This window comes from Rhineura floridana, chromosome 4 (genome assembly GCF_030035675.1).
Source record: "Rhineura floridana isolate rRhiFlo1 chromosome 4, rRhiFlo1.hap2, whole genome shotgun sequence".
Lineage (NCBI taxonomy): Eukaryota > Metazoa > Chordata > Lepidosauria > Squamata > Rhineuridae > Rhineura > Rhineura floridana.
This window is the reverse complement of record NC_084483.1, coordinates 164,579,552-164,603,654: the sequence shown is the minus strand read 5'-3', so window position 1 is coordinate 164,603,654 and position 24,103 is coordinate 164,579,552. Positions and strand designations below refer to the sequence as shown.

The window sequence follows — 24,103 nt, the reverse complement described above, 5'->3', positions numbered from 1 at the left end:
GTAATAACCTCTGGATATTTTCAGTAGCTTTCATGAAATTAGACTGGCTGGACTTTCATTAAGTGTGTGGAAAAGGCTTGATATTGTCAATTTCTTTGAAAATAAAATTGATTACTTACAGCAGAATCCGGTCAACCTTTGGTCCATTATACCTCTGAAGGATATGGGGAGGCCTGTATACTTTCATTGTTCCTGTAGTCTGTATACTAATTCTTACAGCTGCCCTCTTTATAAGCATAGGCATTCAGTAATTGCTTTATTTATAGACATTAACTCAATGAGTAACCAACTGATATAAGATACAGCAACAGATTTACATTCATGACATTTGTACTACTTCTAGCTGCTATATAAATATCATGAACCGTTAAAAGATATAGTAAGAACTAATACTCTAAACACAACAGTTATGATCTTTTATTCTGAGAATCTTAAATAAGTTTTGGATATTATATCCAACACAGAAGACATATGGAACAAACTGAACAAGCCTAGTAATCTTTTTAGCTGTTTTGTGTAATCTGTGTTAGTGTCAACTATCCAGAAAGGCACTAGCCCAGGGCAGTGATGGCTGGTGCCAGTTGGCATTGGTGGAGCAGAAAGCAGGGAGCCCAACAGTAGGTGAAGCCAGAGCCAATCACAGACAGAGTCAACTAATGTTTTGCCCACATTGTCCTTCCTGCTAAAAGGGCAGGAAAGCTAAGACTAAGGAGGAGGAAGGCAACAGTCAGTTCTAACCACTTTTTTGTTGTTGTTATGTGCCTTCAAGTCGATCACGACTTATGGCTTCCCTGTGAATCAGCGACCTCCAATAGCATCTGTCGTGAACCACCCTGTTCAGATCTTGTAAGTTCAGGTCTGTGGCTTCCTTTATGGAATCAAGCCATCTCTTCTTTGGCCTGCCTCTTTTTCTACTCATTTCTGTTTTTCCCACCATTATTGTCTTTTCTAGTGAATCATGTCTTCTCGTTATGTATCCAAAGTATGACAACCTCAGTTTCATCATTTTAGTTTCTAGTGATCGTTCTGGTTTAATTTGTTCTAACACCCAATTATTTGTCATTTTCGCAGTCCACGGTATGTGCAAAGTTCTCCTCCAACACCACATTTCAAATGATGGAGACAATAGTCAAGAAATCAGAAGAAGGCTAGCACTAGGGAGGGCAGCTGTGAGAGAACTAGAAAAGGTCCTCAAATGCAAAGATGTATCATTGAACACTAAAGTCAGGATCATTCAGACAATAGTATTCCCGATCTCTATGTATGGCTGTGAAAGTTGGACAATGAAAAAAGCAGGTAAGAGAAAAATCAACTCATTTGAAATGTGGTGTTGGAGGAGAGCTTTGCACATACCATGGACTGTGAAAAAGACAAATACTTGGGTGTTAGAACAAATTAAACCAGAACTATCACTAGAAGCTAAAATGATGAATCTGAGGGTATCATACTTTGGACACATAAGACATGATTCACTAGAAAAAACAATAATGCTGGGAAAAACAGAAGGGAGTAGAAAAAGAGGAAGGCCAAACAAGAGATGGATTGATTCCATAAAGGAAGCCACAGACCTGAACTTACAAGATCTGAACAGGGTGGTTAATGACCGATGCTACTGGAGGTCTCTGATTCATAGGGTTGCCCTAAGTCATAATCGACTTGAAGGCACATAACAACATTCTCTTATCCACTTTTTTCACTGTCCAACTTAAACCACTGCAAATAAGAAAGCAGGCAGATGGGGGCTGGCTGAGAGCAGACTGTAGTTGGTAGGGCAACACCCCTTTGCCCTAATAGACCAGCCACCAATGGCCAAGGGATACAGTAGGGCCCCGCTTATTGGCGTTCCGTTCTGCAGCGTTCCGCTCATGCAGCGGCTTTCAATTCTGGGAAATTCCCTGTTTTAAAGCTGATTTTGGGCTTTTACGGCGTTTTGCGTCATTTTTGCGCAACGCAGCCCATTATAGTCTATGCGTTCTGCTTTACGGTGATTTCCGCTTTACGATGGGGGCCTGGTCCCTAACCCACCGTATTAGCGGGGTCCTACTGTAGTCTGTGGTACCCTCCAGATGAGTTGCATTACAACTCCCCAGCCAGCATGAAAGAATGGTACAATTTATAGTCCATAACTTCTGGAACGCACCACATTGGCATGGACTAATGTAGGAATAGCCAAACAGCAGACAATCCACATTTGTCAAGTACAATTAAGGAATCCTCCAGGAACAAGCTCCTTTTAATAACAGCTTTTTTAAAAGGCGAAACTGACCAGATTTGCTTTGATATTGGATACACTTTCAAGCCTGTGCCTTTGCTTTAAAGTGAAACTGACCAGCCTGTGTCTTTGCTTTGCTGTCAATAAACTCCTAAGCCTGTGCTCTGCTAAGGTGAAACCAACAAGCCTGTGTGTTTGCTTTGCATTAAGGAGATCTCTTGCTTTCTCCCAGGGCTGGGGAGGTAAGGATCCAATATGATTCAGAGGAATGGGTGTGTGAGTGGGTGCCAGGTGGGCACCCTTTAAAGCCCCTACTGAAGCTGCCCCCACCATCAAAGAGTGGGTGTAGGAACCTATCCCTATTATTTCCATGTTATTCCTACCTCTGGTAGGAAAGTTTCTATTAAAGAAATAATGTCCAGGAACGCATCTACTTTGTTAACTGAGGTATCACTGTATTTACTTCACATTTAAGAGAAATGCTATGTGTGCATATGTCCCACAATTGTTATTAAATTTCTTTCCTGCCCTTCCTCCTAGAAGGAGCCCAGGATGGCAAACAAGAGTCAAAACACTTTCAAACACTAGCCCTAATTTACATTTAAGATATAGAATCAAAGAAATAACAGGAACAAGTATCATTTAGCCCCACCCTCCTTTCTTCCTAGGGCATATTCTTATGCCTAACGTAACCCTTACAAGTACATTAGGCAGTTAGCATCAGTCCTCAGTTCTCAAATGTTTTTAATAACTCCTTCCCCACCCCTAACTGTTTAATGTCAGTCTCCTATAACTTAAATTCATTGGTTCTTGACCCATACTATATGGACAAGACAAACATCACTCTTATAGCTTATAAGTAAATCTCATTAATTTCAACAGTGCTTACATACAAATAAGCAGGTAAAGGATTGCCGTCTTCAACACCTCGAAAGAAGGCAGAAAACAATATAATAAAATCAGCCATTCTCTTTGGCAACAAGACACCATTTGAACTATGGCATCATCATATGCTCAACATGGTTCATCTAAGAACTATGCTGCCCCCAAGGACATTTCTATAAAAGTTGGGTAGACAGCAATGCCTGAATTAAGGAACCTAATTTTTAAAAAAACTGTTTGCTACTGCTTGTGGTTTGGAGAGAAACAAACCATAAGTCTTGGTTTGAATGACAAACCAAGGCTTGCAGTTTTATTTCTCCCAGCATGGTGCAGCCAAGAATAGGCAAAGAGCAAAGTAAGGACTTTTGAACAGCTGCTCACTCATTGAATGTTGTTCATTCACATAAAGCCACAGTTAAACTTTAACTATAATTTAATATGATGTGTGAACCAGGCTAATACAAAAGTGGGGCAGAGCTTCCACACAGCAACAAAAATGCTCTTATAAGTTCAGCCCCCAGATTTCCTTTGCTCTGTTTCAGAGAAATGTATGAACTGAACCAAAAGAAAATCTCAGTAAACAGCAAAAGCAATGTATCTGAAAAAGTGGCTGTTGTTTAACAGATGAAAATTAAATATTTGACAAAGCACTGATGGCCTTACCATCCATGAACCTCATTTTAAAGCCATCCAAGTTGGCAGTCATTACTATTCGTTTATCTTGCAGTAATTCCATTCATTCTGCAGGCGTTAACTTTAATTATCTCTAATTCTGTTGGCACTGACCCTGATCTAACAGGGTAAAATGCAAAGTCAGCAATCTACATTCCAATCATATGTGTTTCTACTCAGATGCATGTCCCACTGACTTTGATGGGACCGCACTGAAGGGAAGGGGCAAAGTTTCCAGCAACAAAAAATGCTGGCTTGGCTACCAAGACCAGCAAAGTATTGTGGCCCTATATGCAAGCCATATCAAACATACCCTTTTCACAAATAATTCAGTACACGTCTACTCAGAGAAGGCCATACTACCATTTCTGATGTACAATGAAATGCCTCACATTAAAAAAACCAAGTAAGTACTTTCATAATCACCATCATAGCAGTCTTGTTTATGTAAAACCACACTAACCTTCTCTGGATTTCTAAATCTTCTTGCGATGGGCCATTTTGCACTTGTGGGGGAAGTTGTGCATTTTGTCGAGGCAACGTTGGACCTAGGAAAGTATAAGTTGCACTTCAGCTTTAATGCAAAGGTCACGTGCAAAGTCCAAGACAAAAGCCAACATTCAACCATTTACTGATTATTTCATTTCCAGCAAAAAGCCTATAAAACATAGAACTGAGCATCACTATAAAAATATAGCTTTACATCTTTTCAAAATGTAAACTGATGAATTAAACAGGAATACAAACAGTGAAGTGAACAGATATATTCATAAATGTTATATGCTTCCACAATTTAAAGACAGTGCTTTGGGGAAGCAAGGTTAAATATAGTTTAAGAAATGTAAGAAGAGCCTGCTGGATCAGACCAATAGCCCAACTAGTCCAGCATCCTGTTCTTACAGTATTGAGAACTAGGCAAACATACCCACATCAATATAACTCCAATATAACTACAAAGATACCTGTTCCTAAGGCGACATTAAAATTTGACAATTTTTCATTATTAACCAGACAAAAAGTAATTGCCTCAACAACTATATTACCAAATATGCATATGGATTAACTGCAATATGCAATGTGTTACAACCAATTTTCTAAATATCAATCATTACAAATTTGATCTATTAAACTAATGTAAGAGATGAGCTCAGTACATTTGTGAGAGCTTAAATCAGTGTTTGCTTCTTTTGTAAAATAGCAACTACAACTTCTACAACAGAGAATGTGAAAGATTGCTGAGTATTTTGGGACATTTTGACTGGTCCCAGTAACAGTATTTCCAATTATGTATTTTGGAATGTTTCTAAATGGACCAACACAACTTCCTCTGCTTTTAAAAAGTATTTGTAGCACATCTTTATTCTCACATCAAAGATTTCTACCTGACAACCTCCTGCCTTTATTACATATTGCTGAAAGCTTTTTTCTGCCCACAAAACATTTATTCTGAAATATCCTCTCCCATATGATGCAAAAGCCAAGAGAATGATTAATATTTTGAGTCCAGAGAATGATTAATGCTTCATTGGAGGAGCTACCATCCACCTTGAAGAAGGGAGTGGTTTGCCCCCTGCTTAGGAGGACCTCACTGGACCCAGTATCATTACTATGGTCCACTGGCGAAAATCCCTTTTTCAACAATGTGCCTAGGAGGGTGGTGGCAGTCCAACTTCGGCATGCTTGGAGGAAAGGGATTATCTGGATCCATTCCAGTAAGGCTTCAGTCATGACACTGAAACTGCCTTGGTTTATAACATTTGTTAGGAGAGAGATGGGGGAAATGTGACCCAGATCATCCTCCTTGACCCCTTGGTGGCTTTAGATACTATTTATTTCAACAATTTATATACTGCTGAATTACAGTCATCTCTATGGTTGACCACAGTATCCTTCAGGAGCAGCTCAAGGAGGGGGAGGTTGAGAGCACTTTACTTCAGTGGTTCCAATTCTGCTTCCAGGGCTGTTTTCAGAAAGTAGTTATTGGGGGGGGGTGAACTGTTCTGCATCATGGGAGCTGTCCTTTGTCGTCCACAAGGTTCTATCTTGTCTCTCATGCTATTTAACATCTATCAAAAGCTTCTGGGAGCTGTCATGAAGAGATATAGAGTGAGGTGTCACCAATATACAGACGACACCCAACTCCATCTTTCTGTTCCATTGGGAGAGGCGGTTGAGGTGCTAGACTGGTATTTGGAAGTAGTGATAGACTAAATGTGGTCAAAAAACTGTATCCTGGAAAAACAGAGGTATTATGTACTCCAAGTTCTCAAGTACGGGAGGTGGGAAGACAGCCTGTTCTGGAGGGGACTGCTCTGGTAGAAGCAGGTTCATATTGGGGATACTCCTGGATGCAACATTGTCACTGGAGGCTCAGGTGGGATCAGTGGCTAGGAGTACCTATTTTCAGCTATAGCTGGTTTGCCAGGTACAGCCCCTTGAACAGAGATTACTTGGCCACAGTACTCCATGCTCTGGTAATTTCCATACTGGATTACTGTAATGCCCTCTACATGGGCCTGCCTTTGAAGAAGGCTCTGAAATTTCAACTGGTCCAAAATGCAGCAGCCGGATTACTGGCTGGGGTTTTTATTTAGAATGCACATAACTCCTGTGTTAAAACAGCCGCACTAGTTGCCATTTTGTCTCCACGTCCAATTCAAGGAGCTTACATTACTGTTTTAAAAGCCCTAAACAACTTAGGCCCCAAATACCTGAAAGACCACCTCCTTCCCTATAGTCCCTCTCAGGTGTTTAGTTCTACCTCTATCAGAGGTTTGGAGGCTGGCAGCCAGGGAACTGACATTCTCTTTGGCAGCCTCTAAATTGGGGTATTCTTTCCCACAGAGATGTGTCTGGTATCTTCATTATGCAGTTTCCATCTGATGCTGAAGACACATCTCTTTACCCTGGCCTTTGACACCTGATTTTTTAATATATATTAAAAATCCATTCTATTCTTGTCATTGTAATTTGTTTTAAACTTCTAAATATTTAATATTGTTATAAAACGATCGTTATCGGTGAAGAGTTGCCTCTGAAGAGGGTTGTAAGACTAGGTAAAAACATGTAAGGGCAGATGTACAATGGACTCATCTAAATTATGCACATCTGTATGTACCCAAGCTTTGCAGACCAAACTTATTTTTAAGCTATGGTCTAAAGCTAAATGTGATTGCTTTCACACATTTGATGAATCTTTTTTTTTTTTTAATTAAAAATTAAAAAGCAGTGCAAATCAGGACCATGGCATCAGGGGACTGATTTTTAACCCTTATTGCCACACCAAGATCCTAATGAACCAACCAAGAACTTGACAGAATACCACAATTGGCCATTTTAATTTTTTCCAGACTCCAACCAAGATTTACAATGTAAAACACTAAATGGTTATCTGCTCATGGCAGCACGAGTCACAATTGCTAAACATTGGAGGGATTTGCACAGGGCTACCCTCCAATACTGGTAGCAGAAAGTATGGTACATAGCTTTCATGGAAAACTTTACCTCTAAGCTTCAGCAGGTGAGCAGCTTTTTCACAAAAGAAAATTTGGTTGACTCCTGATACCCCTTCATAGTTTGTCAACCAAGCAGAATATGGTCGGGCACCACCAGTCCGCTACGTTAATATTTGGAACGCATGATATAAAAAGGTTTCTAACCCTTTAGGAGCAACATCCTTTGACTGGACTGTTGGCAGGCTCGCTAGGAGTCTATAAACCTGAGAGACACTCCACCCCAACATGGCCTATGATTTTTAAAATGGCTTCAGTTTGGTTCATTTTGCAGAGGCTGCTTGAGACCTGATGGAAAAATAGCTGAAAGAATTAAGTCTGTCATTTCAACCAAGAGGATGCTTCCAGTCATAAGCACAGGACATGGCCTTTGACAATCCAATCAGTGCAACCCCAAAAGTAATTGTAAGAGTTTGGCCCTCAAGAGCCCATTATTCAAATCTTATCAAGCTAGCTAAAAAGTGAATGCCACCACCTGTCTTCACAAAAGAAAAGCTGGTTACCCTGACTCATAATAGGTATGGAAATTAAGGACGGATCACGGCCTGATTCAATCAATTCTGCATTCTCCTTTGAGGCTTTTATCCAGAAAGGTATAAGTACTGGACTCCTAGAGCCATGTTCTGGGGTTCTGGTTGCCCAGTTCCACTATGAAATCACCTGCTGAATCGCTGTTCTGGGCTCTGGGTCTTGGTCATCCACCCTGCTGAATATCACTCACCTGAAATCGCCTGTTGAATCAGTCAGCCAGACCCGGGGGTCTGACTCTCCCCTGCTTTTCCTTCACTATCTCTGGACCACGGCCTACTGAAACAGAGGTCCCTGCTTGCTGAAGATGCTTCAAAGGCTCTTTTCAGGGCTCCACTACTTTTCCTGCTTTGCTCTGGACCTTTGCTAGCCAGAGACCCAAGAAGCAATTTCAGGACATTTCATTGCCTGCTACATTTGCTGTTTCCTTGTGTGACCCAAGAGTCTCAACATGCTCCAGTTCTATTTCTAAATTGCACATCAGGGCTGGGAAAGGCATATATTGCTCTCTTTCCTGTCTTCTGGAGGTCCTTTCCCTACAAATTGTAGCCTCCACATCTGCTCCATCTATCTATATTTGACTGTGTGTGTGTGTCTCTTTCAGAAGCTATATTCTGGTCCTCCCCGCCCGGCTGTGTGTGACTGAGGCCTAGTCTGCACAGTGAGCCCAGAGAGAGAGAGAGAACTCTCTCCCATCTCCTCTTATGCCTTGTGTGCTTGCTTCTTCGTGTGTATGTGTGTAATTTGAGTGCCTATGTGAGTTTAGTTATAATTAGGTTTATTTAGCTGATTCCCTCACACATATTGTTACTGAGTTATCCCCACTGATGTCAATAGATATGTACTGTTACTGAGCTTATTCCTCACTGAAATGTTAAATAAATAAATAAACAAATAAATAAATAAATAAATATAAATATAAATAAATAAATCCTGTATGTATATGCTCAATAAACATCCCTATGTTTAAGACCTGTGTGAAAGTTACTGGGTATATCAGCCAAGATGCACTATTGCCAATGTCTAAAGATCCTAATTCACAAGACTTCATAAATGTGTGAATGTGAAACCCATGTCTACAGAGGAATCTTGCTACCAGGACCATTCCACCCTAGACCAGAATGTTCCCCACTGTTTACTCTGAGTTTGTTGCAGGAGTTGAAAAAGGGAATAAATTTTTGTCACAATTCTCAACTCTGCAGATTTCAATTTTTTACAAAATGTAGGTGTATTTGCTGTACTATGTTCTTTGCTCATATGCCACTGCAGAGGAAGGGGCATAGTGGTTGTTGCGGTTATTCGTCTCGTAGAGGTGTGTTTCTGTCTCTTTTCAATATAGTGTTATAATATTCCTCATTGCATCAAGTGTCTACCAAATTACCTGTATGTTGTACCATTGGACCCATAAGTTAAAATCCAATAAAGATTATACAGCCATGAGAGCGGCTGTATGCTATAGTCAGCATGGATTTTTCACATTCCACAATGTTAAATTGAAAATAACTCCCATGCCATTCTGATGCTTCCCATAAGCTCATTTCAAAACACATCCTTACAAACCATATAGTCCTGAACTCAGAAACGCTTGCTTAACAACACTCTAAATTTTCATGACAATACACAAAACTACACTTCCCAGGATTCTTTGGGAGAAGCCATGACTTTCTAAAGTAAAATAAAGCTGTCAAGGGACAGCTTTGGTTTAAATTTGGGTGGGAGGCTACATGTGCCTGCTGTAGAATAAAAAGGTGGAGGAAGCCCTGAAAAAGAATGATACTATTCACAATGTTTTCCTTTTGGAAAGGAAAGGGGCTTCCCCTCTGCCCAGTGCCCACCCATCCAACCTCCTCCTGCCTCCTATCCCCGTCCTCTTGTCCCTTCCCTACCCCATCCTTTCAATATGTAAATCAAATATAGTTAAAGTGACTATCTGAACTATATCAACGGTTTTAATATTGTTGCTTCCTACCTGCTAAAACAAGATCAGCACAGCACATGTCTTGTTTCTGTTCTTTGGGTTCATTGCAGGTGTGGCCACCACTCACCATATGCTCAGAGGCACATTACCAAATTCTTCCAAGCTACACAGGAAGTGGATTGGACTGTGAAAGACCAACCCAAATGGTGTTTGCATTTTGACAAATTTGTACGGCAGTACAGTATCTCAGAGAGGAGGTCAGGTCTCCTGTTCCCCTGGTGCATTCACTATAGCTGCCCAATTTCCCTGCTTTTTAAAGTTTGATAGAAATATCTGTTGGCTATAGGTATGTTCTTAAACCACAAGGTTTTTTGCCTATTAGTGAATTAATAAATAAAACAAAAAACCAAGGTTCCAATGAACACATCCCCACCCCAACCTATTTTTTGCCTTGGAAGAGAAGCTTTCGTGAACAGCATGTTAAAGTATTATAAGACCTCCACATGGACCTAATCCTGATCAGAGGTATATGCTGCTGTTTAAATTCTTAATAATTGATATTTTCCATATTTCATAAGAACATAAGAAGAGCCTGCTGGATCAGGCCAGTGGCCCATCTACTCCAGCATCCTGTTCTCACAGTGGCCAACCAGGTGCCTGGGGGAAGCCCGCAAGCAGGACCCGAGTGCAAGAACACTCTCCCCTCCTGAGGCTTCCGGCAACTGGTTTTCAGAAGCATGTTGCCTCTGACTAGGGTGGCACAGAACAGCCATCCTGGCTAGTAGCCATTGATAGCCCTGTCCTCCATGAATTTGTCTAATCTTCTTTTAAAGCCATCCAAGCTGGTGGCCATTACTGCGTCTTGTGGGAGCAAATTCCATAGTTTAACTATGCGCTGAGTAAAGAAGTACTTCCTTTTGTCTGTCCTGAATCTTCCAACATTCAGCTTCTTTGAATGTCCATGAGTTCTAGTATTATGAGAGAGGGAGAAGAACTTTTCTCTATCCACTTTCTCAATGCCATGCATAATTTTATACACTTCTATCATGTGTCCTCTGACCCGCCTTTTCTCTAAACTAAAAAGCCCCAAATGCTGCAACCTTCCCTCGTAAGGGAGTCGCTCCATCCCCTTGATCATTCTGGTTGCCCTCTTCTGAACCTTTTCCAACTCTATAATATCCTTTTTGAGATGAGGCGACCAGAACTGTACACAGTATTCCAAATGCGGCCGCACCATAGATTTATACAACGGCATTATGATATCGGCTGTTTTATTTTCAATACCTTTCCTAATTATCCCTAGCATGGAATTTGCCTTTTTCACAGCTGCTGCACACTAGGTCGTCATTTTCATCGTGCTGTCCACTACGATACTGACATTACATTTGCCACTTTCCAGTCCTCAGGCACGGAGGAGGACCCGAGGGACAAGTTACATATTTTAGTTAGCAGATCAGCAATTTCACATTTGAGTTCTTTGAGAACTCTCGGGTGGATGCCATCCAGGCCTGGTGATTTGTCAGTTTTTATATTGTCCATTAAGCCTAGAACTTCCTCTCTCGTTACCACTATTTGTCTCAGTTCCTCAGAATCCCCTCCTGCAAATGTTAGTTCAGGTTCAGGGATCTGCCCTATATCTTCCACTCTGAAGACAGATGCAAAGAATTCATTTAGCTTCTCTGCAATCTCCTTATCGTTCTTTAGTACACCTTTGACTCCTTTATCATCCAAGGGTCCAATCGCCTCCCTAGATGGTCTCCTGCTTTGAATGTATTTATAGAATTTTTTGTTGGTGGTTTTTATGTTCTTAGCAATGTGCTCCTCAAATTCTTTTTTAGCATCCCTTATTGTCTTCTTGCATTTCTTTTCCCAGAGTTTGTGTTCTTTTTTATTTTCTTCCTTCGGACAAGACTTCCATTTTCTGAAGGAAGACTTATTGCCTCTAAGAGCTTCGTTGACTTGACTTTCATATCATCTAGTTTGTTCCTGAGGGACTTGTTGAATGTAGAGCACCGATGAATATAACCATCACTTAGTGCAAAGTCTCTACATTGTTGGAGATAGCTCTGAAAAAGAGAGGGAGCGGGGGGAACAGCTGGCTCTTTTAAAAAAAAAAACAATTTTGCATACAAAGGCAGTGGAATGCAAGCAAATGCACTACACTTTGTGATTAGAGTTCATTGTTATTCAAGCTTGAGAGGTCAGTTGAACTTAGAGTACTTGTCCTATATCCACATTTGTCAAAGGGCACAGAGAACATCCATGTTCTAATTTTGGTGTTAATGCTCCTTCAGAAGGCAAACTAAAGAATGCTTTAACTTCAGAAATAGAACACAACCTATTTCTCTGTATTTACTACCAAATCAGTAGAAGGAGCCTGTGTAGGTTTTTCCCCAGTAGGATGGGCCTCAATTAAAATTGAGTATTTTTGGAAGGCCATTTCAGGGGCCAAATTATTTTTTAACAAGATGTGTTTGTTTGGAGTGACTGAGCTAAGTTTAAAAGCAGTTTAAAAGTTTATTAAAAATATTTATATACCACCATTCATAAAAAACAAAGCTATTTACAACATATATAAATACATGATAAAAATATGTAAGAATTGAAAATCAGAAATTGTTAACTAACTATTGCAGAAACATATCTTCTCAGTTGCCTGAATAAGCATAGTGACATGCTGGGAACTGTAGTTTGTTGAGAGTGCAGAGGAGATCCCTATTCCCCTCACAGAGCTATAGTCCCCGAGTAGTTTAACAATCAATTCCTCTTTAACTCTGGGAATTGTAGCTGAGGGGAATAAGGATCTTCTAACAGCTCTCACCACCTTTAAACAATTACAGTTACATCATAATGCTTTAAATGTATGGTGCAGATGTGGCCTCAGTCTTTACACATTTTTCCACATTAGAAGTCACTGTATTGTCTGCATTTTATTTTGGAAAAACATTATCAATTAATACAAGTATTTTAAAATTTAAAATTTCTTGTTTGAAATGCTTTTCAATTAAAATATTTTTCTTTCGTATTTGAAATATACTGCTTACATATTTCATATTTTTACTGAAATTTCTCAAAAATGTATTCCATTCAGATCTGCTGATCAATAGGGGCACTTAGAAAATAACAGTACTATGCAAACAAAAAGGTAACAGAAATTAGCCAACAGTAAGTTGTATAAATAATCTGAGCTGTTTTGATTTCTTCAAATGCTCTGGAAATATTAGCCCATAAGCTTGGTTCAGTAAAGAGCAACGGGCTCAAATGGGCACCACTTCGGGGTTGCAGAGACCAAATGGGACACCAAGTGAGTAAATGTAGACAACTGAGGGAGCAGGACATCAACTGCTGGGCAAGTGGGAATGGTTTGGGGAAAATGGCTTCACAGGCCAAAATGGGCCCCTTGGGGGCCAAGGCTGACCTAGAGGCCAGAGGTTCCCCATTCCTACCCTGAATTTATTTATTTATTTATTTTATTATACTTGCATACCGCCCCATAGCCGAAGCTCTCTGGGCGGTTTGCAGTAACTAAAAACATTAAAACAAATACAATTTAAAACAGATCTTATAAAAACAATTTAAAACACAATTAAAAAATTTAAACAGTATAAAACACATGCTAAAATGCCTGGGAGAAGAGGGAAGTCTTGACCATTCATCCATTTATAACATAATGTGGTTGTTGGACTTTATATAAAGCCACCATCAGTATACAAAACATAGCAAAACCAAGCCTCATAAGGTTTCAAAAAGATTATGGTATGGTACGCCTTGCCAAATTCCTTTTTTAAATTAAAAGTTAATCCTCAATTTTGTTCATTAATCTCATTTACAGTCCAACTATTTGTCATTCTACCTTCATAAACAAGACTGGCCAACATATACAGTGTTAACTAAAATAATTATTTTCAATTCTGCAACATACATTGAAATTTAATAAGCCAAATTTAGTAACAAAATAAGTTGATATGCAATAGCCAGCTATTTACTACTTCCATGAATCAATATGATTTGCTTCATTCAATGGTAGCCAGCACAAATGTACTGCTCCAGATTCAGTAAGGTATCGGTCCACAGGATTGTGTGGCCCCTCTGTCAAACCTCTCTCTTGTTCATGAGAGTTCACTACTGCCCCAGCTGACCAGCCTTAACTGTGGTTGAATGTAACATACTAACCATGATTAAGACTGACCAGGATTTTCTCAATCAGAATTTTTAAACTGGGTGGCATATACGCTGGTTAAGAGCAAACAGCAGATAGCATTACCCTCACTAACATTTGTGCTGATGTCATGCAGCTATGGCTAAAACTGAAGAAATTACAAGAGGGAGGGTTGAGAGGAAGCACTGAAAGTGTTGCATGTGTACTAATGTTGAGAGTATGCTCCCCTCAGTTTTAAGAATACCCTTGATGTACATTCTGAAAAATAGGATTCAGAATTCAATTCATTGTCTTAGCATTTTAATTTAATTTTAATTACGGTGATCTTAGTAATACAGAAAACCAAAGAGATAAGATGTCAACTGCTGTTCTGAAAACTAACAAAGAGTGTGAACAAACTATCTATGACCTGGTAGCCCTTAAAAGAAAAATTATGCAATCAATGAGTAACATCAAATATTAGCCATATGCAGAGCCACTGAAGCCAATGGATTTAATTTAAATTTACTTATGAGTATGATTTTGCTGGATTATCATTGTGTTTTATGCCTTCAAATGATAATACCTATGTTACAGACAAATATCTTTTTTCTAAACAGTGGCACAATATTATAAATACATTTTTTTTCAGATACAAATCAAGTTCTTTGAAGTGAAATCCATTTTTAAAGCAGACACTAGACAAGCAAAAGTTCCATACAGGAAGCTGTGTCATAGTAACACAACAAAAACCTATCGCACCTTAAGAAAATAGAAATGGACTGCCTTCAAGTCGATCCCGACTTACAGAGACCCTATGAATAGGGTTTTCATGGTAAACGGTATTCAGAAGGGGTTTACCATTGCCTCCCTCTGAGGGTGAGAGGCACTGACTGGCCCAAGGTCACCCAGTGTGCTTCATGGCTGTGTGGGGATTCGAACCCTGGTCTCCCAGGTCGTAGTCCAGCACCTTAACCACTACTAACCGAATTATTGTCGCAGAAGCTTTCATGAACTATACAAAAATTAAAAACTTTGGGGAAAACTGATTTAAAATAGAATTGATAAGCCTAAGTTCGCTATATTCTCATTTTTAATTTTTTACTGACAAAGCAAGGCTAAACACTTGCTACCTAAACTAGAGACATTGTTTGGCTTTTGGCAGCCCGAGCAGAACCACATCCAACTGTTCTGAAAGCAGGAGCTTAACAGCCCCCTTCTGAGACCTAGCAGAATGCTGGCAAAATACTATTATTTTAATTAATAAGGTTAATGTTCTTCTTGAAAGGTCTGTAGATCCAAACTGTAGTTTAATCTATGAATTCTTGAATATGCCTCTTTTATCTTGAGAAAGTCTTTATTTCATTCTACCTGGTAGCTTACCCACCACAAATTCTGGAAATGCTGCTTAGGTATTTGCTGCAGTCTCTTCCCAAACATAATTAATTATTCGTTCTGCAATAGGTATGAAGCTAACTGCACTCTACATTTTAGGCAGATTTGTTAACTCTTCACTATATAGGACAGAAACATTCTGAAATGTACATTCTTAGGATACAGGCATATGCTCCTGACTAATGCACTCCTCTTAGAAAGTTAAACAGGTTAAGTTAAAGTATTACTATTATTTATTAATTTATAAGTACAGATTTGATACTTCTACTCTAACTAGAAATAAACAAAATTAATTAAGATCAAATGATAAACCACCATTTATACCACTATGGATATTTGCAGCATCCTTACCAGAGTCTTGTGAATTTAATACTTCTAAGGCATGCATCATGGCACTTGCGAAGACATTGGCATCTTCCTTGCTGCCAAAGTTGAGACCATACACTTGTCTAGCATCTCGCCACTGATGAAAAGTCTGTGTTGCTTGATTGTACTTCAATCCTTTTGGAATGGCACAATTTATTACCACCTAAACATATAATACAGAATAATTATGGCTTAAATGTTCTTTATAAGGTTTTCACCTATAGAGGTATACTCCTTTTTTCTTGTCCCAAAAGAATTCAACAGATTTGCTTGTGGTCTTGCTTAAAGGGCCCACCCAATACTTTGGAATGCAGTTCCTGTTGCCTGCAAAGAAACCCTTCCCTACTGACTTTTCTCAATTATATTATTTTAATAATTAGCCATCAAAAAATCTGCAGAGCTAGCTAGGTTAATCCAGATTTTTTTGGGGGATGGAGGGAGCATAACTACAGTATATGAACAGATTGAAGGGAATGCTAAGCATGAATCTTCTTGTGGCTCATTCATGCAGACACACACTTCCTATGGAATGATGGTTCTACGTCACTCACATTTTTTTCTTTAAGACAGAGGCAGTGAACCACTGGCCCATGGGCCCAAGTCCAGCCCCCTAGCCTTTTCTGGGCCCCTAAAGATCAACTATCAAATTTGCCTGTGGCATAGAAGTGCAAAATAAATAAATAAATAAATAAAATCAGTGCTGCACATACACCCCAATAGCAGGAAAATAACTCTAGGGCTAGAACAGAGACGGTAGGAGACACACAGTGTCTTTTGTCTTCTCCCTTCTGTCCCAATGACTGCTTGCATCAGCAGTTCCAGGTGAAATTTTGCTTTGGAAAAGGGTGCTAGGCTAGTTAGAGCAAAGAGAAATATAGCGCTCCCAGATGAGATCTGAGTCTGCTTCACTTGATTTGGCTCTGGCCCTATTTGAGAGACTTTGGGATGGGTTGCAAAGACTATTCTATTTCTGCAACTAAACGTTTAGTTGCAGTGGATGACGGTTGCGATCCAAAATGATTTGCTATGCATCTAAATAGTATTACTGGTACTCTTTTCCACTTATGCTCATTACTGATATTTGGCTGAGAGTTGTAAATTGAGGGGAGAAATGTAAAAAAAAAAAAGGTAAATGGGGTTACTTTTGATTGGGAGGTTGATATGCATGTGTGTACATTGATGTGTGTATGTGTACATATGTATGTATGTGTGCCTGAAACTACCACATTCTTTTTTGAACACACCCATCAATTCTATTGATGTAATTTGTTTTATCCTGTGCTTTTAGTTTGATGTTTATGTATTTTACAGTATTTATTTATTTATTTATTTATTTAATCATATATTCCGCCCGACTAGCAACAGCTCTCTGGGCGGTGAACATTAAAAATACAATGAAAATAACACAATACAGTATATCACAATACAAAACTGTACAAAAAACTGTACAGTCTAAAATCAAATTATAATAATTTAAAATTAACAGGAATTAAAATGCCTCAGAGAAGAGAAAGGTCTTAACCTGGCGCCGAAAAGATGATAGTGTCAGTGCCAGGCGCACCTCCTCGGGGAGACCATTCCATAGTTCGGGGGCCACCACTGAGAAGGCCCTAGATCTTGTCACCACTCTCCGGGCTTCCCTATGAGTCGGGAGTCGGAACCCGGAGGAGGGCCTTCGTAGTAGACCGTAGTGTACGGGACGGTTCATATCGGGAGAGGCGTTCCGACAGATATCGTGGTCCCGCGCCGTATAAGGCTTTATAGGTAAGTACCAACACTTTGAATCTGGCCCGGAAGCATATTGGAAGCCAGTGCAAACGGGCTAGCACAGGTGTTATATGCTCAGACCGCTTAGTTCTTGTTAGCAGTCTGGCCGCCGCATTTTGCACTAGCTGTAGCTTCCGAATCGTCTTCAAAGGTAGCCCTACGTAAAGCGCATTGCAGTAGTCCAGACGCGAGGTTACCATAGCATGTACCACTGATGTGAGGTCCTCCTTACTCAGATAGGGACGTAGCTGGGCTACCAACCGAAGTTGGTAGAACGCATTCCGGGCCACCGAGGCTACATGAGCCTCAAGTGTGAGGGAAGAGTCTAAGATGACTCCCAGACTACGCACCTGTTCCTTTAGGGGGAGTGTAACCCCATCCAGGACAGGGTATATATCTACCATCCGATCAGAGAAACCATCCACCAACAGCATCTCAGTCTTGTCAGGATTGAGTCTCAGTTTGTTAGTTCTCATCCAGTCCATTGTCGCGGCCAGGCAACGGTTCAGCATGTCGACTGCCTCACCTGAAGAAGATGTAAAGGAGAAGTAGAGCTGCGTGTCATCAGCATACTGATGACAACACACTCCAAAACTCCTGATGACCGCACCCAGCGGCTTCATATGGCTCTCCCTCAAATACCTATGGAATTCCGAGGGATTCCTGAATGTTCTGAGGGCTTTTCTAGATGATATGGCTGGTGCTTTGGTCAAAGCCCAGGTCTGGTTGTGGAATGGCAAGATGGTCAGGGTCATCAACCTGATCATTCATGTGCCATGAGGAGACCAGAAGGCACCTTTGTTCTCTGCAGAATTCTGGGTGATGAAGAGAGTTAGTAGATGGTTAGAGAGCAGACAATGCAAGTCTCATGGAGAATATGGTCAAATGCAGGTTATAGCAGATTATATGTTCCTACCAGCTGCCCAGAGCCCAACACAGGAAATGGGAGGTGAGACTGGAAATAATTCTTGCTTTATTAGAGTCACTGTCAAAAGCAGTGCGCTTCATAGACCTATCTAGGCTGACTCACTACTGATGCTAACTATGCTAACTAAGCATTCTCTGCAGCGTGTGGAGTAAGTTGACTCAGCACCTCAATCAGGGAAGGTCTTTGCCCGTAATCTCAGACTCCTGCGTGGTTCCACCCTCTGACTGTCCCACTTCTCATGTCATCTCACGCAGGGCAAGCCTCCGACTGCTCATCGGACAGTAAAGGCTTGCTAGGTGCCGCCTCGACTTCAGGAGGCGGGGAAATGTTTGAAGGTCCAGGTGGGGAGTCCTGGGGGGGTGAAGTTGGTGCACGCACAAGATCGCTCCCCAACGGCTCTGGCAGAGCACTTGCAGGTGGCAAGGCACCTTCAGGTGGAGCGGGGTCTAAGTCACCTGGGGGATTGTCCAGAGAAACTGGAGGGCTGCTACCGCTCCTCCCTCCCTCAAGGCTCTCAAAAGTCTCATCCTCCTCTGCCTACTCTCCCTGATGCGCTGGGGATAGCTGGGGCTCAACACCAGTTGGTGGTGGCAGGAAAGAAAGTTTACTTCACCACCACCATTGCATCCTCAGCAAACCACCAAGCCGAGCTTTCTTGAGTAGTGAAATGGCTGGTTAAGTCCAGTGTGGGTTCAGAAATAATTGACCACTCAGACTGCTGTAATAAAACTGCAAAGCAATATAAGGACAGAATTTATAGAATCCGTTTCAGTTATTACCACCTAAGAATGTAGACAAAATGCTCACAGGAGTTTGGCCAACCAGATACCCTCTCAACCCTTGCCCATTACGGCTAGTAAAATCTACCAAGGAAGGGTTGACTGGGTGGGTCCAGGGAGTGGTTTATGGCTCGAAGCAGTAGTGATGTCCATCACTTTCAAACAAGTGATGATGCGGTCCCTCCTTTGACGCTAAGATATTAGACAACAATCAGTCATGAATGTTCCCTTTCTGGGCAAGGTGACTGAGAGTGGTGGCCTGCCAGCTGCAAGTGTGCCTGAATGAAGCAGATTATTTGGACTCATTCCAGTCTGGCTTCAGATGAAACAGTCTTGGCTGTCTTGATTTTAATGACCTTTCTAAGGAGAGGGATAAGAGGGGTGATGGCTCGTATTTTCAACGCCACTGAGTGTGTCCTCATAAAGCACCTTTGAGAGATTGAAGCGCCATGTTACAGTGGTCCCACTCCTACTTGCAAAATCACTAACAGAATAGCATTGGGGAATCGCTGCTTGACTCTATGACACTTATGCTGTAGGGTCCCATAGGGATCTATTCTACTACTCCCCCCCCCATGCTATTTATGTCTGTATGTAGTTGTCATCTGGGGATTTGGAGCACAATGTCATCAATATGCTGATGACACTTCACTGTCTCTGTCTACATTTCATCTGAATCAGGCAAGGCTCTGCAGGTACTAGAGCAGGGTTTGGAGGCAGTGATAGATGAGGACCAATAAACTGAGACTGAGGTGCTGTGGGCTGGTGGCTGTTGTGTCCAGGAAGTAGGAAGATGGCCTGTTCTGGATGGAGTTGCAGGAACATTTTAATAAGTAAAAATTTAAAAGCACCATTCCTATGAAACAGACCAATGTAATTTTAGTAAGATTCTTATCAAGGATATTGCACATGTAGATTATTAATTTATATGTGAGAAAGTGCATTCTGACACTGAGCTGTAGAATATAATTAAGTGGCACCACACAACATGAAGGGGCATGGAACTAATGGTAACAATTAGCACCGTATATATGGAAGGGGCCAGTTCACACCACCCCCAGTTTAGCAATACCAAACTTGCTGTAGGGCACATATGTGGTAAGCAAATACATTTACATTCGTGTACTCCTGGGTCCTATGAACAATTCACCATTTGTGGATGAAAGGATTTTCAGAACTGGATGTGTATACATACTACCTGATTCATACATGGCACCACAGGTACGTTGGCGAGATAAGCCTACAAACACTACAAAGACAATTCTCAGGATACTTCAGGTCTATACATTCACCAGACAATTTTATGCACCATTATTTCCTGACATTTCAATGCTTACATAAGAACATACGAGCAGCCCTGCAGGATCACACCAAAAGTTCATCTAGTCTAGAAGCCTGTCTTCACAGTGGCCAACCAGATGCCTACAGGAAACTTGCAAGCAGGAAGTGAGCACAACATTCTCCCCACTTGTGATTCTCAGCAACTGGTATTCAGAAGCATGCCACTTCCGGTACTGGAGGTAGTGCGCAGCCATTATGGCTAATAGCCATTGACAGCCTTATACTGCATGAATTAGTCTAAACCTATCCGTGTTGATGGCCATGACTACATCCTGTGATAGCAAATTCCATAGTTAAACTGTGTGCTATGTGTGCTGTATGAAGTAGTACTTTCTTCTGTCCGTCCTGAATTTTCCAACATTCAGTTTCATTGGAGGAACCCAGGTTCTGGTATTAGAGAGGGAGAAAAACTTTTCTCCATCCATTTTCTTCATGTCGTACATAATTTTATACTCTTCTATCATGTCCCTCCTTACTCTTTCTCTATGAACTAAAAAGCTCCATATGTTGTAACCTTTCCTCTTGGGGAGTTGTTTGAGCCCCTTGATCATTTCGGTTGCCCTTTGCTGAACCTTTTCCAGCTCTACAATATCCTTTTTGGAGGTGAGGCAACTAGAACTGTACACAGTATTCTGAATGCAGTTGCATCACAGATTTGTTTAATGATGTACATATTATCTTTATTACATTATCAATTAAATACCTTTGAATCATCAAGACAAAGTTGAGCTTTCTGCTATAACTAAGGAATTGTCAACAAAGTGCATTTTAAGATGTATATAAATGACCTTTGAAGAGCATTCTTAAACATTTCAAGTGTCGAGTGCAACGCACAAGAGTTACACAATACACTCATCAGAGAGTCATATTTAGCTAAGGGTACAAACTCGATGGCAAACCTGTGTGTACCTCTATGTACGAGTAAGATGATCCTCAATCATGAATCTGTGATAATAAATGTAATTATCTTTGTTTTCTGGGTCCCACATATCCTGATCCTCCAAGAGATAAATAATGCACACTAGTTCAAAAAAATTCAGAATGTTGCAACCACAACTGCAATCCCTTCTGCAGACAGGGACACTTGTAGAAAGCCATAAAGAAATTACCATATTGTGAGTGAGAGTAAGATGAGGTACTCCAGCTATTTTATAAGTGGCAGGATATAAAAATATTTCAAAGAGAATTATCCTTTTTCTTCTACAGCTGAAATTATGACTAGGAACTGGCTAGCTCATTCGAATCAATATATGAAACTCAGATCTCATCTACACCCGCCCCTTAGACCCTATAGTCCAAAACCCCAGACCTTGACCCCAACGTCTCACTCATTACCTGGGTTTTTTTAACAAAGGAAACAGAAACAACAAATCTGATAGATTTGTGGTGAAAGTGTTTAGAAAGCCCCTAACAAGTGTGACTGCCACATTAGGATCATAGAATAGTAGAGTTGAAAGGGGCCTATAAGGCCATCAAGTCCAACCCCCTGATCAATGCAGGAATCCGAAACAAAGCATTCCTGACAGATGGCTGTCCAGCTGCCTCTTGAATGCCTCCAGTGTCAGAGAGCCCGCTACCTCTCTAGGTAATTGGTTCCATTGTTGTATGGCTCTTAACAGTTAGGAAGTTTTTCCTGATGTCCAGTCAAAATCTGGCTTCCTGCAACTTGAACCCATTATTCTGTGTCCTGCACTCTGGGATGATTGAGAAGAGATCCCGGCCCTCCTCTATGTGACAACCTTTCATGTACTTGAAGAGTGCTATCATATCTCCCCTCAGTTTTCTCTTCTCCAGGCTAAACATGCCCAGTTCTTTTAGTCTCTGCCCAGTCTCGCCCAGTTCTTTCAGTCTCTATTAAAAATAAAAAGCACTGGGTTGGATCCAAAAGATCCCTCCTGCCATCAGTGGAAGAGAACCTTTGCATCTAACCAATGAAAAAAAGGCGGTGTTAATCACTTTGGCTTAATCACTTACCTGATGATCCTGAATCTTCCTGCCAACTACTCTAAATGTATTGTTCCCTGTGTGATGATATATATGAACTCTGCTAAATCCAGTAGATCCACCAGCGGGTACCCACTTCTTATTGGCATCATCATAGACCATTACAGCAGCTCGTGCTTGGCAGATGCTCTGCTCACTGTTAAAACAAGGAAAAACAAGTTGTTAGAAGGAAAAAACAACTGTTTTCCGTGTGAAAATAAAAAAACACAATTTTAAAACAAAGACAACATTCTAGCACTCATTTCCCATCCCGCAAGTTCACACACACAACTTTCAGACAATGTTCTCAAAAGGTTCATCATCACCTAATTAATCTGAACAGAGAAAGAAGAGGTCTGACCAGGGTGAACCGATTTATGTCATCATTTAAATAGTTTTCCATCTTGTGATTCACATATTTATCTAGGTACTTATAGCCCACTTTTCAACTGATTTTGAGTTTCAGTGCTTCAAAATAAAATATCATACAGAACGAAATTACAATGTGCCATTTGCACTTCAGTAATATGAGAGCATTGGTCAGGGGTCTGACTACTTTTGCAAGGCACTGTATCAAACATGTTTTAAATTGTATATTCGTTTTAATGTTTTTGATTGCTGTAAACCGCCCAGAGAGCTTCGGCTATGGGGCGGTATACAAGTGCAATAAATAAATAAATAAATACTGAAATAAAAAAAGAGGAACTTCAGACCACATACCAGAGAACAGACTCTTGTTCCATTTATAACTGCCTACCTCTTCCGTGATCCCTACCAATCTGGGAAATCTAGCCTAGATCCAAGGGGCATAAAGCAGAGTAGGGCTCAACAGGATTTCCAAGGAGAAAGGTAATATTGAAGAATCTGCTAACATAACCTACTGGGCTCAGCACGGTGCTGCTAGGTTCATCCTAGGTATAATCCAACCAGCACAGATTACTTTAATAGCCAAATACACTGCCACACAACTCAAAGAAGAAAGTTCCTTAGGTTAGGGAAGCAATATTCCTCCTTATTTTCAGAAGTTCATTTGCTTATGTGGAGAAGCAACAGCACCAATTCCTCTACATTTCATTGCCATCAACTGTAGTATTTTTTTATAGTCAAGAGGATTTGTGTGGCTGACTGCAAGTGGGTGAGACACACAGTGCTGGTCAATACATTCACATGCATGCCTTGGCTTTTGTGCTGCACTTTGCAAGTTATATTGGAGATATTACAATGATGCACAGCATTCAGCACCTGGGAACTAAGAAACCTGGTATTTCTGGGGAGCGGTCACAGGACGAGGTTCCTATGAAGCTCTAGGGTTGATCTGTCTTGGCCGCTATTTGGTGCGCTTATGAACAACCAATTACAGGCTTCACAGGAACCCCACCCCCTATCAGAACATTTACAAATGTGTTATTTCATAAATTAATAATGTAACTAATATACATAGTTTATTATATTAAATTTGTATCCCACATTTCCACCAAACAGTGAAAACGACACTAACAGTAAAACAAAATAATTAAAGCAAACTCAAATAGATAAAATAAATAAAAACAGCACAAAAACTATAACATACTATGGTCATAACAGTCAGTTTATGAAGCTAGAAGGCCCCCTTAATAAAAACAACCTTCTGCTAGCAGGCAAAGATTGCAAAAAAAGAGCAAGAAATGCTTCCCTTTGTAAGG

The 24,103-nt window shown here is 40.6% G+C and overlaps 1 protein-coding gene across 5 annotated transcripts in view; it reads right to left on the bottom strand.

Annotated features, from left to right (window-relative positions):
* Positions 1–24,103, bottom strand: part of ENAH (ENAH actin regulator) — a 137,601-nt gene that overhangs the window by 41,025 nt on the left and 72,473 nt on the right. For 4 of the 5 annotated variants that reach the window (XM_061625049.1, XM_061625048.1, XM_061625051.1 and 1 more), the window contains 3 exons: positions 22,413–22,578; positions 15,609–15,786; positions 4,230–4,314 (listed from right to left, as the gene is read on the bottom strand). In XM_061625049.1, the coding sequence (XP_061481033.1) occupies positions 4,230–4,314; positions 15,609–15,786; positions 22,413–22,544 (395 nt within the window). In that variant the 5' untranslated portion in view covers positions 22,545–22,578. Of the gene's footprint in view, positions 1–119; positions 213–4,229; positions 4,315–15,608; positions 15,787–22,412; positions 22,579–24,103 lie in introns of those variants that run through there. The other variant, XM_061625050.1, reaches the window with a different exon arrangement.